Source organism: Glandiceps talaboti, chromosome 14 (assembly GCF_964340395.1).
Source record: "Glandiceps talaboti chromosome 14, keGlaTala1.1, whole genome shotgun sequence".
NCBI classification, from domain to species: domain Eukaryota; kingdom Metazoa; phylum Hemichordata; class Enteropneusta; family Spengelidae; genus Glandiceps; species Glandiceps talaboti.
The window spans coordinates 8,975,749-8,989,010 of NC_135562.1; the positions used below are offsets into that span (position 1 = coordinate 8,975,749).

The 13,262-nt window shown below is 35.3% G+C and overlaps 1 protein-coding gene across 1 annotated transcript in view; it reads right to left on the reverse strand.

The window, feature by feature from the left end:
- Nucleotides 1–13,262, reverse strand: part of LOC144445737 (brefeldin A-inhibited guanine nucleotide-exchange protein 1-like) — a 47,533-nt gene that overhangs the window by 12,519 nt on the left and 21,752 nt on the right. The window contains exons 7-26 of the mRNA XM_078135381.1: nucleotides 13,157–13,234; nucleotides 11,970–12,210; nucleotides 11,120–11,354; nucleotides 10,609–10,708; nucleotides 9,925–10,173; nucleotides 9,292–9,608; nucleotides 9,006–9,040; nucleotides 8,137–8,392; nucleotides 7,416–7,578; nucleotides 6,901–7,052; nucleotides 6,270–6,398; nucleotides 5,647–5,805; nucleotides 5,300–5,444; nucleotides 4,683–4,823; nucleotides 3,747–3,916; nucleotides 2,794–2,945; nucleotides 1,997–2,169; nucleotides 1,474–1,634; nucleotides 801–931; nucleotides 187–316 (exon numbers count right to left, since the gene is read on the reverse strand). Of these exons, the coding sequence (XP_077991507.1) occupies nucleotides 187–316; nucleotides 801–931; nucleotides 1,474–1,634; nucleotides 1,997–2,169; nucleotides 2,794–2,945; nucleotides 3,747–3,916; nucleotides 4,683–4,823; nucleotides 5,300–5,444; nucleotides 5,647–5,805; nucleotides 6,270–6,398; nucleotides 6,901–7,052; nucleotides 7,416–7,578; nucleotides 8,137–8,392; nucleotides 9,006–9,040; nucleotides 9,292–9,608; nucleotides 9,925–10,173; nucleotides 10,609–10,708; nucleotides 11,120–11,354; nucleotides 11,970–12,210; nucleotides 13,157–13,234 (3,317 nt within the window). The remainder of the gene's footprint in view (nucleotides 1–186; nucleotides 317–800; nucleotides 932–1,473; nucleotides 1,635–1,996; nucleotides 2,170–2,793; nucleotides 2,946–3,746; nucleotides 3,917–4,682; nucleotides 4,824–5,299; nucleotides 5,445–5,646; nucleotides 5,806–6,269; nucleotides 6,399–6,900; nucleotides 7,053–7,415; nucleotides 7,579–8,136; nucleotides 8,393–9,005; nucleotides 9,041–9,291; nucleotides 9,609–9,924; nucleotides 10,174–10,608; nucleotides 10,709–11,119; nucleotides 11,355–11,969; nucleotides 12,211–13,156; nucleotides 13,235–13,262) is intronic.

Genomic DNA, 13,262 nt, shown 5'->3' on the forward strand with positions numbered 1-13,262 from the left:
GAGTGTATAACTGCTAGACAACTAATCACTCAGTGAAATGTAATGAATTTCAGTTTTAAATGTATCACTTATGGCTGATATTACTAGAATTGTTCAGAACACATCAAACTCCATATGAGGTGACATGGCTATGAAAGACCCTTGTAAGTTGTAGATGATAGAAGAGAGAATGAAATAGTTACATACCTCCAGCTGTTGTTCTGGTAACTTCATGTTATCAAATATCCTGAAGACAATTCTAAATAAGTCCTTCCACCAATGTTGTTGGAATGTGTGTCCGTACGTTTTCATGATTTCAAACATTACAGTTAAACCCCTGTCAAGTAAAACAGTATGCATGTCATACAACCCACACTGTACAACCCATGATGTCATACAACTAGCAAAAAAACACAGATGTGTTTCCTTTCTTATGGTAAGCAACAATGAGACAAGTTTCATGCAAAGACATACAATGTAATTACTTGTTAGTAACTTATCAAAGTATAAACACACCACAGGAAGCCAAATCCTATGACTCTGTGTACTGATTAGCACACTACACGTTATAACATTGTTACTGTTACATTACAAGTTCCACAGATATAAGCATACTGATAAAAATGTTATGTCAACCTACATCAAAGGCATCCGCTGTTGTTTTTGTATCATTAGTATTGTTTTTACCTAATTTTATCTTTGCATCGAGTCTTTTCTTCACTCACTTCATTCAAGCAAATGCACTGGTGTATTTTGATACCTTACAAGACATGCTCTTGACAGAGGATTAGTTACTTGATTTCATTAGACATATTTCTTACCTTGTTCTAACATCCAATTTACATCTATTGATAATACAGGATAATTCAAACATAACAGGGAACCATCCTCTCACCCAGACTCTGTCTTCCTCTGGTATTGATGTGTCATCTCCACCATGTTCTTTGAACATCTACAGATTATATAGATAAATGAAGGTAATGAATAATTACATAATTCATAGATTTATCAACAAACATCAAAACATCCTGAATGCACCCTTATGACACGAATTTATTAAACGTAAAACATTGAACAGTTTCATACTACTTTTTTTCTTTTCAAATTTCATGAATCTTAAATTTCTGGTTTCCAAATACGTATATATGGGGATATGTAAGAGTATTGTGTTGTGTTGTTTTTTATTGTGGTGTGTTGTGTTACGTTGCATTGAGTTGTGTGGCGTTGCGATGCATTGTGTTGGGTTTTGTTGGGTTGTACTGTACTGTACTGTACTGCGCTTCTGTGCTGTGCTGTACTCTACTATACTGTATTACACTGTACAGTGTTGTGTTGTGTTGTACAACTTTGTTTGATAAGGTGTGAATATCAGACATATATGACATGTACAGTACAATCAGTTTGTCACTGCAACTGTTTTGTTAAATAGAATATTCTCTATTACACAATTCGTTATAAAGATGTTACAACATAGGTTGCATATAAATCACTTACATGTGGTTTTTCCATGACATACTTAGCACAGTTACGGATTAATCTGATAGCTTCCATACTTGTATCAGGAAACGCTGCATTACAGGCAAACTCTGACAAACACTTAACAGCATCTTGGAATGAATCTAGTGTCGCTGCAAAATACTTCTCAAATATTGACGCTGAAAATCAAAATCATAAGAAAATTATTCATATTGAATTTTTCTACTGATGAAAGGGAAAAATCTCAATGATTTTACACAATGATAAGAACGTAGTCATAGTGATTTCCAACAAGACAGTACCACAGGGTCGTTAACACTAGACGATGATGATTCAAGGCAGCACTTGTGATTTTGATAAAGACAACAATGCAGTGCAGAGTTAATTACTTCAGAAGACAACAGCGCAGGGCTGCTGATTATGAAAACAAGATAGCAAAACAGTCTGACTTTAGCAGAGAACAAGATAGCTCTGAGGGGACACTTATACTTTGTACAGGGTAAGACAGTGGAAACGCTATTGATATTGTGTTAGTACTTACAGATAATTTTTCCAGTTGTCTGGAATGCCAGTTCAACAATTCCTTCATCTTGATCTGATGCTGCTAAGTGAAACACTGAGAAGATATTCTTCCAGCCTGATTTAATATTGGCTGCTTGAGAGTTGACCATCTGTGCTACACATCGTACAACCATATCTCTAATTGTTGGGGACCTGTACAGTACAAAATATTTAGATAACATGAGACATCTAGGCTACACACTGTATAACCATATCTCTGATTGTAGGGGACCTGTACAGTACAAAATATAACATGTGACATCTAGGCTACACACTGTACAACCATATTTTTAATTGTAGGGGACCTGTACAGTACAAAATATAACATGTGACATCTAGGCTACACGCTGTACAACCATATTTTTAATTGTAGGGGACCTGTACAGTACAAAATATAACATGTGACATCTAGGCTACACGCTGTACAACCATATTTTTAATTGTAGGGGACCTGTACAGTACAAAATATAACATGTGACATCTAGGCTACACACTGTATAACCATATCTCATGGTATTTTATGATTTAAATTTCGAGAGTAAAAAAAAAATCTAAATAGCTATTGGGATTATTTTAGTTTCATGATATATTAGTGGATAGTTGAGCATATAATCTGATCACAATACATTTCCATCGAAAGAGCAGTAGTTGCAGTTGTGGACCGTGCCCCTACATTTCAAGTCCAGTTAAGTTGTACATATCTACATTTTAATAGATCGAGTTCTGTGTAAGAAATGATGCGAAAATAGATGTTTCATTTTCACATGTAACACTGACCTGTTTTTCTTCATGATGTGCTCAAACGGTCGAAGGAAATCTTTCTGGAATCTAAAACCCGGCAATTCTCCTCTCTCTAAGAACTTCATTGACAGTTGACGGAGTGAGTCGACAGCAAAGAAAGCAACATCTTCATTAGGGTGACAACCAACCTGGCAACAAACATGACAACCAAAATGATCAAGAACATGTTATGACATCCTAGTATCCTGATATAGGTTTGGATTCCACTCACAAATTAAATTGTAACATGGTAATCAATCAAACAATTTGCAATCAAACAATCTATATAGCGCCTGAATCTATTACTCAGAATGATCAAAGGCACATTGACAGTTGACAGAGTGAGTCGACGTTGGTAAGAGACTGTACCAACGTCAACGCACATGTTAGTGGCATGTACAATTCAATGTGATGACACCATACTCTTAATGCCTATTTCAAAACACTTCCCTCAGGTCACAGGTTCAGGATACTACAAGCACACAGAAACTTCCACAAACTCTTTTATTTCTTCTGCAATTACAGTTTTAAACCGTGATTCTTCTGCAATTACAGTTTTAAACCGTGATGCCAGACAGTGAGTGAAAATTCTTTTAGTGTTTGTGTAACGATAGTTTTTATTGTATGCATAATATGTTTGCATACTGCTTATAAATAATCTTACTTTTGTACATTTGTGTCACATGTCAAGAGTATTTTTTATTTGTTTTTATTTATTTATATTTATTTAACTTTGATAAAAGTCATGCAGTACACACAGGTGGCGAACACCTATAAACATTGACCCCACACATATATCCTTAGAAGTAACCAAAAGACTAATTTCCATTTATTTAATAACAAAGAAACTTTTGTTATTGGTACACTACTCAATGACAAGCATAACAACGAAACACACTTTTAAAATTGTCATCCCTACATTATTTTCTGTCAATAGTTAGAAATCTTACTTTGTTGAAGTGGTCACCAAGTATCTGCCATATTCTTGACCACTGCACACGTACACGTCCCATGTTATAGTAGGAAATCTCAACTATTTTCTGTAAACTGAACATTCTTCGTCTGCCGGGTGATTGTAACTCATCCATAGATACTGCACATAAATATTTAACAAAGTCAACTGTAGGTGTAAACAAGAGAAACAGAGAGTTAAACTTATTTCAATATATTCCATATACTCTGAAAGTAAAATTATCGAATAGAAAACAGATATCTGGAAACTGGAGAAGATACAATTAATTAAGTTAAGGAGGACCATAACAGATATAAGTTTATAAACATGCTTGTATTATCCTGAACCAACTATGTATCAACAATGCTAAAACATAGCGTAAATTGATTATGGTGAAGAACAAACATATTTTTCTGGGTTTTCATTGGTGTCAGCTAGCATCACACAAGAAAGACCGCACACATAACTAGCTAAAGACAAGTTAGATACTGTAAACCTGCATATTTTCACGACTAGAAAATTTTGTGATTTTACAGTCTTCATGTAGTTCACAAAGATTAATTTTCACTAATAACCATACTGGTACATTGCATTATGCAGAAATATATATTTTCGCTACTACTTATTTTCGTGGTTTTTGTTTTGTAGCGAAATTAGCGAAAATAAATCTTATGCGAACATTTCCAGGTTTACAGTATTATTCTCCAAAAGTCTTCTTCATTCAGCCAGGAAAAATATGAGTGACTTAAGGGTTAAGGGGTCTTTGTCACTACGAGTAGGAACAAACCTGTGTATGGGACAGGAAAAAATATCTCTACATACATGGACAGTTGGATAGAAGGGTAGACTTTCTACTGCACCTGTACATGACGCGTACATACAATACATCAAACATCAGGTCCAACAAACTCAAAGTGTTTTATTCTTAACTTACCGATAGCATCACCATCTAGTCTAGTAGAACCAGTAAAGATCCTATCGACAGCAACAACAACACTTTGTGAACTAGTCTCTCCGATAGATTCTTGTATACTAGCCATTCGTTTCTGATCTATACCTCTAGCAAACAATACACCTGAAATAACAATTCAGACATTAAATTCACTTCTTGACATTTCAAAATCCTTTCATTGTGTTTCATATTGCATAATATTTCATATCTCTGAACACCGAAGTACTCTTACAGTGATGCAAAAGATCTCTTTCCTTATATTTCAGCGGTTCAAGCTTAGTTTATAAGCTTTATAACTCGAGTGAAAGTACCTACATACAATATTTAGTCAACAAGTGCTCCTCTTATGTATATACTATGCATGAATCTAAGGTTTGTGCTGCAAATACTAGGTGATACAGGGAGCTAAGTATGCTGCAAAATGTAACCCTCCCCCCCCCAAAAAAAAAAAAAAAATTGCATAAGCTGGACTTATGCCCCTTTTGATTAAAGTCAGTGTACACGTATGCATTGTACATATACAAAATACTCTTTAATGCAAAGTTAAGTCATCAGTGTGTTTGCGTTGGCTATTGGAGTGTAACCATGGTAACACTTACTTGATGTGTCCCCACCATCTAAAAGGTCATTATGGTGACCTCCAATGGAGGATGGAGTTGGCGATGATCCTGTTGAAATGTATCTAGTCTTGACCCCAGTACCAATCAGCTGAGCTAATTCTAATTGTGATATACACTTTAGAATCTGAAACAAAGTGAAATCATGGTTAATTTTAAGTCTATTTTCTGATCAAATAGTACTAAAAAAAGAAATATTTTAGTTCAAATATCTCTTGAACTTTAATGGTGAATATCCAAGGTGAATATCCATGTGCAGATAATACACTGGAAATAAGGTAACTGTATGCCCATATACAAGTCTAAATTTGATGATCTTTGTAACTTACCTCATGCCAGGACTTGCCAAGATAGTTGCCATCAGTGTGAGCTACCGTAATCAATGTTTTAATTGTGTCTATATTCTTCGCTTTCATCTCAGCAATACTGGAATTAGCTGTGAGTAGTGTGAATCTAGCTAAGGCTTGTACATATGCATCACGTTCAATCTGAAAAAAACAATATAGTTCATCCATTAATAACAGCATTTTCTGTAGATCTTGTTTCATAATCAAGATGCCTGATGTACCTATAACTCACAAAAAATAATTTCATATTTCATAGATCGAAAATAAAGCATTCACCTACATTTCTTGAGTTTAAAAAAAAAAAGTATCTTATCTGACATCTTGTCGCTCTATGTCTAAACCTTGTCGCCATGAAGTCCTATTTTTTGGAACAGCGCCCTCAGTGTTGAACTTATAATTTCTTTTGTTTAATATTGCCTACCAACATGGCAACTTGCCTACAATTTGAAAAGACGTTTGCTATATTTCTTGAGTTTAAAATGTTGGCGTAAAGACATTCTGTGCAAATAATTATTAATCATAACTTTCATTTTAAACACCAGTGCCCTCAATGTCCAATCTACAATATCTTTTGTTTACTATAGCCTGCCAATGTGGGAACTTACCTCCATTCTGAAAAGACATGCAATTCTAATGGCACATCTAATACCATCTAAACACAGGTTAGCCACCTCTTGATCATCACAATCCTGGAGACCAATACTGAATGCTGCTAGGAAAGGTGTCCAGGCAGTCTGAAACAGAACATTTTAGACAGATTAGAAATTTTACACAATGTCAGAGAGGGTATCTAGGCAGTCTAAAAATTATTTGGCTGTTACAGTAGCAATAGGAAAGCTGCTAGAAAGATACCAACCTGGTCTGACATCAAGACTATGAAAGGAAAATTTAAATGTCTTTTTTGAATAAATCATCTTAGTGAAACTTGAGAGATGATCCACACTGATTGGTTATGGCAATAATCTGACAAACAGCATAAAAGGTCATCAAGGAGGTCAGACAAGGTCATTGACCTATCATTCTTGAAATCAACAAGAATTCTATGGCACAGTTTTTCAAGTTGGTAAAATTCTGAATAAGTACTACCTTGCATGATGAGCACACAAACTTGGACAAACAGACTAAGTATAAATAATATTCCAGAAATTTGAATCATATTTCTGATGCAACAAAATGAAAATCTTGAGGATAAAGACAAAATAACTTGCAAGGAAAGAACTAATATGATATTCCTACCTTGAACATAGGTCGTACGTGTTCTAAATGTGTTGCCATGGTAAAGTTAGACTGTACATGACTGACGCTCTCCATCAGTGCCTTTGCTGTCATGGCAATTGCCTCCATTTCGACGTTATAGAGTAGTCTTCTCTGTTTCTCACTAGATACATCTACACACACAAACAGAAGAGTTAATATTGGTATTTATAGTTCAACTGTAAACTTTCTTGAGGAAATGTGTAATAGTGCATGTGTGTGTGTGTGTGTGTGTGTGTGTGTGTGTGTGTATGCACATGTATGATTGAGTGTGTGCATCTGTTGTGACTGGGCATAGGCAACTTGATTGCCAAGATGTGCACAACTGCATATTCTAGCTATATGACATAAATCATACACAAAAACATGTGTATGTCGATCTACATATCATATCAATCAATGGCTGACAACATACAGGCTGAAGATTAAATTCATAGACTAGAGTTCAACCAAATCACAAATCTGAGGATGAAAGTTACATGTTGATATTTACTCACTTGATGGTTTGGTTGTCGGTTTACTTGATGTCAATTTCATTCTGATTTCATTGCCAGCAATTTCGTCGTATATATCAGATAAATATTCCTCTGGTAAATCTTTGCTATCATTAATACCTCTGTTCATTTTTATATATTGCTCCTTGGTCATTTTACGTTTCACCTGCAATCAATTTAAAAATATCAGATTATTGTAACACCATGCAGAAAACATGCATTTAAAAGTGATGAATTCATACATGTGGTCAAATAGAACAGATGTCTCAAAGAATTTCTTTGTTTATATTATAATAGTCTTAATTCCACTACTGCTCACTTTTCAACACTCCACACTAACAATGCTATAATAATAATGCTATTGTCACGCCCATATGGCCCTATCTCTTTCAGCCCCCCTCCCCCTCCCCCTCTGTCAAACTCTACATTTCTCTTGGTTTGTAAGTATCTCCCCTCTTTAGGTTTGTTTCCATCACTTTCTCCTCATCTTTTCATTTCCCTTACACTTTCCATATTCTCTTCTATCAATATGGCTGCCTTCTGTACCTTTCTAATTCTTCCCCAAAACACATCTATAATACTTTCATTTGGAGCTGTAAACACACCAAATGTGCTAAATCCCTCAATGTACAACGTTGAAAACACTTCCATCATGTGAACCACAAATCTTTGAAGCAAGTTTAAAAAATCGCTGTACCAGAGTTGAACTTTGACCTCTACTCACCTGTGAACTATGCAAATCTGTAGTTAACATGATAATAGAGTATGCTAACACATAGGCTGTGTCAGCACTGGCAAAGAGTCCTAAATTTGGATTATTTTGACAGTATCTTTGGGCAAATTTTTCCATCAGCCTGTCAATTTTCTGAGCTTCTCCCGGCAGTCGGAAATCATCCAGAAACATCCTGAGTGCTGATACAATGTCTTTACCAGCGAAATTCATCAAATCTACGTACGCATACATTATTTCTTTGTTGAACCTGTAAGCATAGAAGGAAGTCATGTGTAAGGTATTGCATGAACAAAAATTGTATAGGTCTTTGGTGTATGCATACTGATGTTGTTTGCAAAGGTCTGCTGCCTTGGGAATATTTACAACATACTAGTATTAAAAGTGTGGTCTGTACGCTAATCTGCAGGCAACATGTGGTTGACCAATACCTTCATTGGAATGGGGTGGGATGGGGGTTTGATGTATAATAAAATATTCTTTTGATTAGAAATTGATTGAAAAAGCAATAACATGGCTATGCTCTGAACTACTACTGTAACATGTACAACCCATAACACCAAAGTAAAGCATTTTCTGTATGTACCAAAAAAAGTGTAAAAGTGTTACAGTACTGTTTCATTTACTAATTGACCACATTAGAAAGGCCACATGCTAGGCTTGTAAATAAACCAGTTGAAACAGTATACTTTTACACTTGATATGAATGCTATAAATGATCGTGGTACATAGAGAAAGTGCTTTACTTCAGTGTTACTTATTGTAACATATATATTGAAAATGTCACAAGCTTGTCCTGTTAGTGAATACCTTAGCCCACTCAAATAAGTACAGACTTCATTTGAACAAAAAGACATACTTACTTTTCATTGTCACCTAAAAAGTCACCCATCACCATCTGAAACAAAATTGAAATTATGATTATAAATCAACTGTTCATACCTATGTCAAACTGTAACTACCACAGCAGTGCTCAGGATGAAAATGCAAACATATCACACAAAGTTCTTGCAATTAAAATTCCGGAGAATATTATATTTCTTAGCACTAAAACTTGCTGAATCTTTTTTTTTAATTAAAATTTCTTTTTTCAAATTTTTTTTTTTAATTTAAAAAAAAAAAAATCGCGAAAATTTTTTTAACTCTTACCTTGTCCAATCTTTCATCTTCATGAAGGAAAGCTGCGATGTCTTCTGCCGATTTCCCAAGAATTCCTTGTTCTTGAAGATAATGTATTCCTTTGAATGGTTTCTTGTTAAACATTTCTATACCTTGTTCAATGATTTCTTTTTGTTGTTTCTGAGATTCAAACTGTTCAGGACTATCAGTAGAGATGATAGGAGTAGACCCGGTATTTGCTGAATGATTGGAACTAAGTGAGTTGACACTGCCGTAACTTGTCATTGTGCCCTTACCACTGTCTGTATCCAGGTCAGATGTGTCTCGTGAACCTGTCCTTTCTTGCCCTGTGTTAGAGAGAATGCAATAAGTTTACAACAACAAAAAACACAAAGGGGTCAAGGGTCAAAGTAGAAATGTTTGTACAATTGTCCTTCTCGGTTTTCACAAAAAAGTGCATTGCCAAGAGATCACTTGTATTTGATACCAGAAGTGTATATCTTGGATCTAATAGCATTTTTTGATACCAGGTTGTCATAACAACAGACTGTGATTTCGATTATATCATGAGTGTCCACAAATTACAAGAGGGCCACCCTTGATACCTTGCTCAGGATGAACACTGGTTTTAAATACTGACAGAAACAGAGTCTACAAACTTACCTAAGTTAGTCTGCATGGCAGGATTGACATACAATTCTTTACTCCATTCCACCATGCATTTCAGAATTGATACCAGACAGTCTAAACCTTTGATTCTCATTCTCTTCTCTTGTTGTGGTGTAGCTCCCAATTCTATAGCTTGCCTACCCTGTGCTATCTTGGACAAGTCACCTACCAGCCGCTCAAAGATGTTAGCCAGTGCTAAATCACAGTCGTAGTTGAGGTAAATATCTACAACACACTGGGCATCTGTAAAGTAAACGTAGTATCAATAAGATATTCAAAGACGCTTTTCTTATTGCTTCTCACTTCAAAATGAGTTGCTGAAGTTATCACAAATATGGAAGTCATATTTTAACTGCTTACCACATTATTGGACAAAGTTAATACAGTGCAATAAAGCTAAACTGTAAGACCAGTGGTTGAGGGAACACCTGCCAGATTAGCAGCTAAAAACAAAGGTATTTGCAAGACATACAAAAGAGGGTGCTCTAACCCAGCTCGTGACAATGAATGACTTATCTGAAATGGTTATAATTATGGTAATATTCAATCAAATATACATTTAATATGTATGAGAACCCACTGCTATATAATAGAAATTGTGAATTTTTCAAACTATGTCTCACAACACATACACTGAATAGTGTAAGTCGGTGATATACATTTTTCAGATCTCCTTACCTGCACATATTCTTGTCAGAGCTTGAATAACCATCCATTTGTGTTCAAATGAACTAGTAGCTGTCTCTAAAATACTTAGAAAGATTTCCTTAAAAAATACCTGGAATAAATAAGAAAGAATGTATGTGGTATAACTCTATAAATACATGTACAACATACATAACATTGTCAAGTTGTTCTCTGGACTTTTCAAAAGTTTACACTGAATAAGGAGTTCATGACGTTTATTTCCTGTTTGAAATAGATTACAAAGAGTTCATTTCCTTTTTATTTCAAATTTGTACATGTACACATTTACCTATCTAGACAGAGGAATGGATCATACTGATAACTTCAAATTTGACTCAATAATCAAGTCAAAAATTCAGAATTCAAGAAAGTTGCACTCTCTCCCTTGTCTCAACCACCGACTGCGCAATTGCAAGTGGTCCTTCATAATTTCAGCTCTGTTGTGATAAACTTGCTACAGTATATAACACATCGATGAGAATACTTCACAATTCTTTCTTACCTCAATCTGCATCTTGAGATGTGTTTTAAAATTACTAAGCAGTGTGAGAAATATTGCAAGCGACAGTTCAAACACTTCTGGTACTGAAGACACTCCATTCTTGGATAACGCTACACACAAGTATTGCTTTATGGCATTTATAAACATTTCATTGGTCCTAAAAACTGGGCCTGCATTCTGTAAGACTGAGAGGAGCAGCTGAAGGGATAGGACCTTTGACCTTAGTTCATGTGACCTGCAATGTAATAGAAAATCATAAGTAAAGATATTTACAGATGTACAAATGAGAGGCATAGTATTTGGTATTCCAAGTCCAAATAAGGAAGGTCGACTTAAAAGCTGACCTCTGGAATTCATGATTTTCAAATACATTACTGAACAACATTAGCGCCCTCACTCAGACAAGTACCAAATGCTTTTGTTTTAACAAGTACTAGTATTTTTTTTTTGAAAGATTCTGTGTAACCTTCACCCTCACCCTTTCCATTAGGCATATACCAAGAAAGGGAGTGTGACAAGCTGACAATATTTGAATACTAAGAGCTATTCACACTAACTATCTAGGGGTACATTTAAACTATTTCACAGCTTTTAAACCACTGGTTCAAGGGACTGATGTCTGGGTAAAAGCTCATTCCCCACTTTTGAGAAAAGCTTACATTGAAAGTGCCCAACCATCCATATACCATACACTAGTTCCCAATCATTTTAACTGTGGTATATCAATATTTTACACCGTCTACACTGAGCTCTCATCAAATCAGAATGATGAATTAATAGAATTAACAAACCGATATAATATAATGTAAAATAAACATGTGACTGGAGCTGGACTGGCTGAGTGACTTACTTTGGATCAGCTGGACCGTCAGGCAATGGCTTCATTGATAATTTACACAGTGACCTAAACACTAAAAATGCATCTTTTTGTAAAACGTGTGAGAACGGAGCAACCTCTGTTGGTATAGTATTAGATTCATCAATAGCACTATCATCAATAGTCTGGTTAGAGATAGTAGGTGATGGTATGGGATGTTCTCCTTCCATTTCAGAACCATTGGCTGCCAGTGTGTCGTTAGGCTGAGTTTCCTCTGTGTACAGATAACAAAAAGGGATAGTTATATCAAAATTGGAGAAAAGGAGGAAAAATTTTGTTTGACAGAACATGTTTTTTTGTGTAAACTGGCACATACACTAAAAATACAGTTTTAATTTTAATGCGAATATACTATTCACTGAAATTAATAAAAAAATTGTTGCAATGCTACATAATTGTACTGTAAACTTTTGTACACTTTTTGTAAAGAGTTTACATGAGGTTCTTGCATTTTTTTCCACTTTTCATGTTTACCTCATGCCATATTCTTTGAAATGTGAGTGTGTCTTTGGTTTTAATCTGTGTTTTTCTTGTTTGTTTTTATTATACTGTCACACTGAGAAATTCCTATTACAGGATGCTAAGATGTATTGCGTTGCCTTGTGCTGTGTTGTGCTGTGTTGTGTTGTGTTGTGTTGTGTTGTGCTGTGTTGTGTTGTGTTGTGTTGTGCTGTGTTGTGCTGTGTTGTGCTGTGTTGTGCTGTGCTGTGTTGTGTTGTGCTGTGTTGTGTTGTGCTGTGTTGTGTTGAGTTGTGCTGTGTTGTGTTGTATTGTGTTGTGCTGTGTTGTGTTGTACTGTGTTGTGCTGTGTAGTATTGTGTTGTGTTGTGCTGCACTGCGTTGAGCTCTGCTGTGTTGTGTTGTGTTGTATTGTGTTGTTGTGTCGTGTCATGTTGTGTCATGCAGTAGTGACTGAACATACAGTATTGCATTGCATCATATTTTCTAGGACTATTTCATAGTACATCTTACCCACTGACCATCACTTCACTTGTTCGGTGACAGCAAAATGTCAGTATTTCACAGCTGATCATGTTCATTTCATTCAAGTCAAAACTCCTTGTTCAGGATATCCCTTGAGTGTATAAATCATGTACATGTATATATGACATACCGAATTAATAACACATAAAAAGTCTACAAAGTGTAATGATACATACCTTGGATGGTAACACGGTCCAGCAAGTCTGTAATTATACTCCCAACAACTTCTTCTATATTCTCTACATCTCCTGAATCTGTCAATCAAAGTCAAATATTCAAATT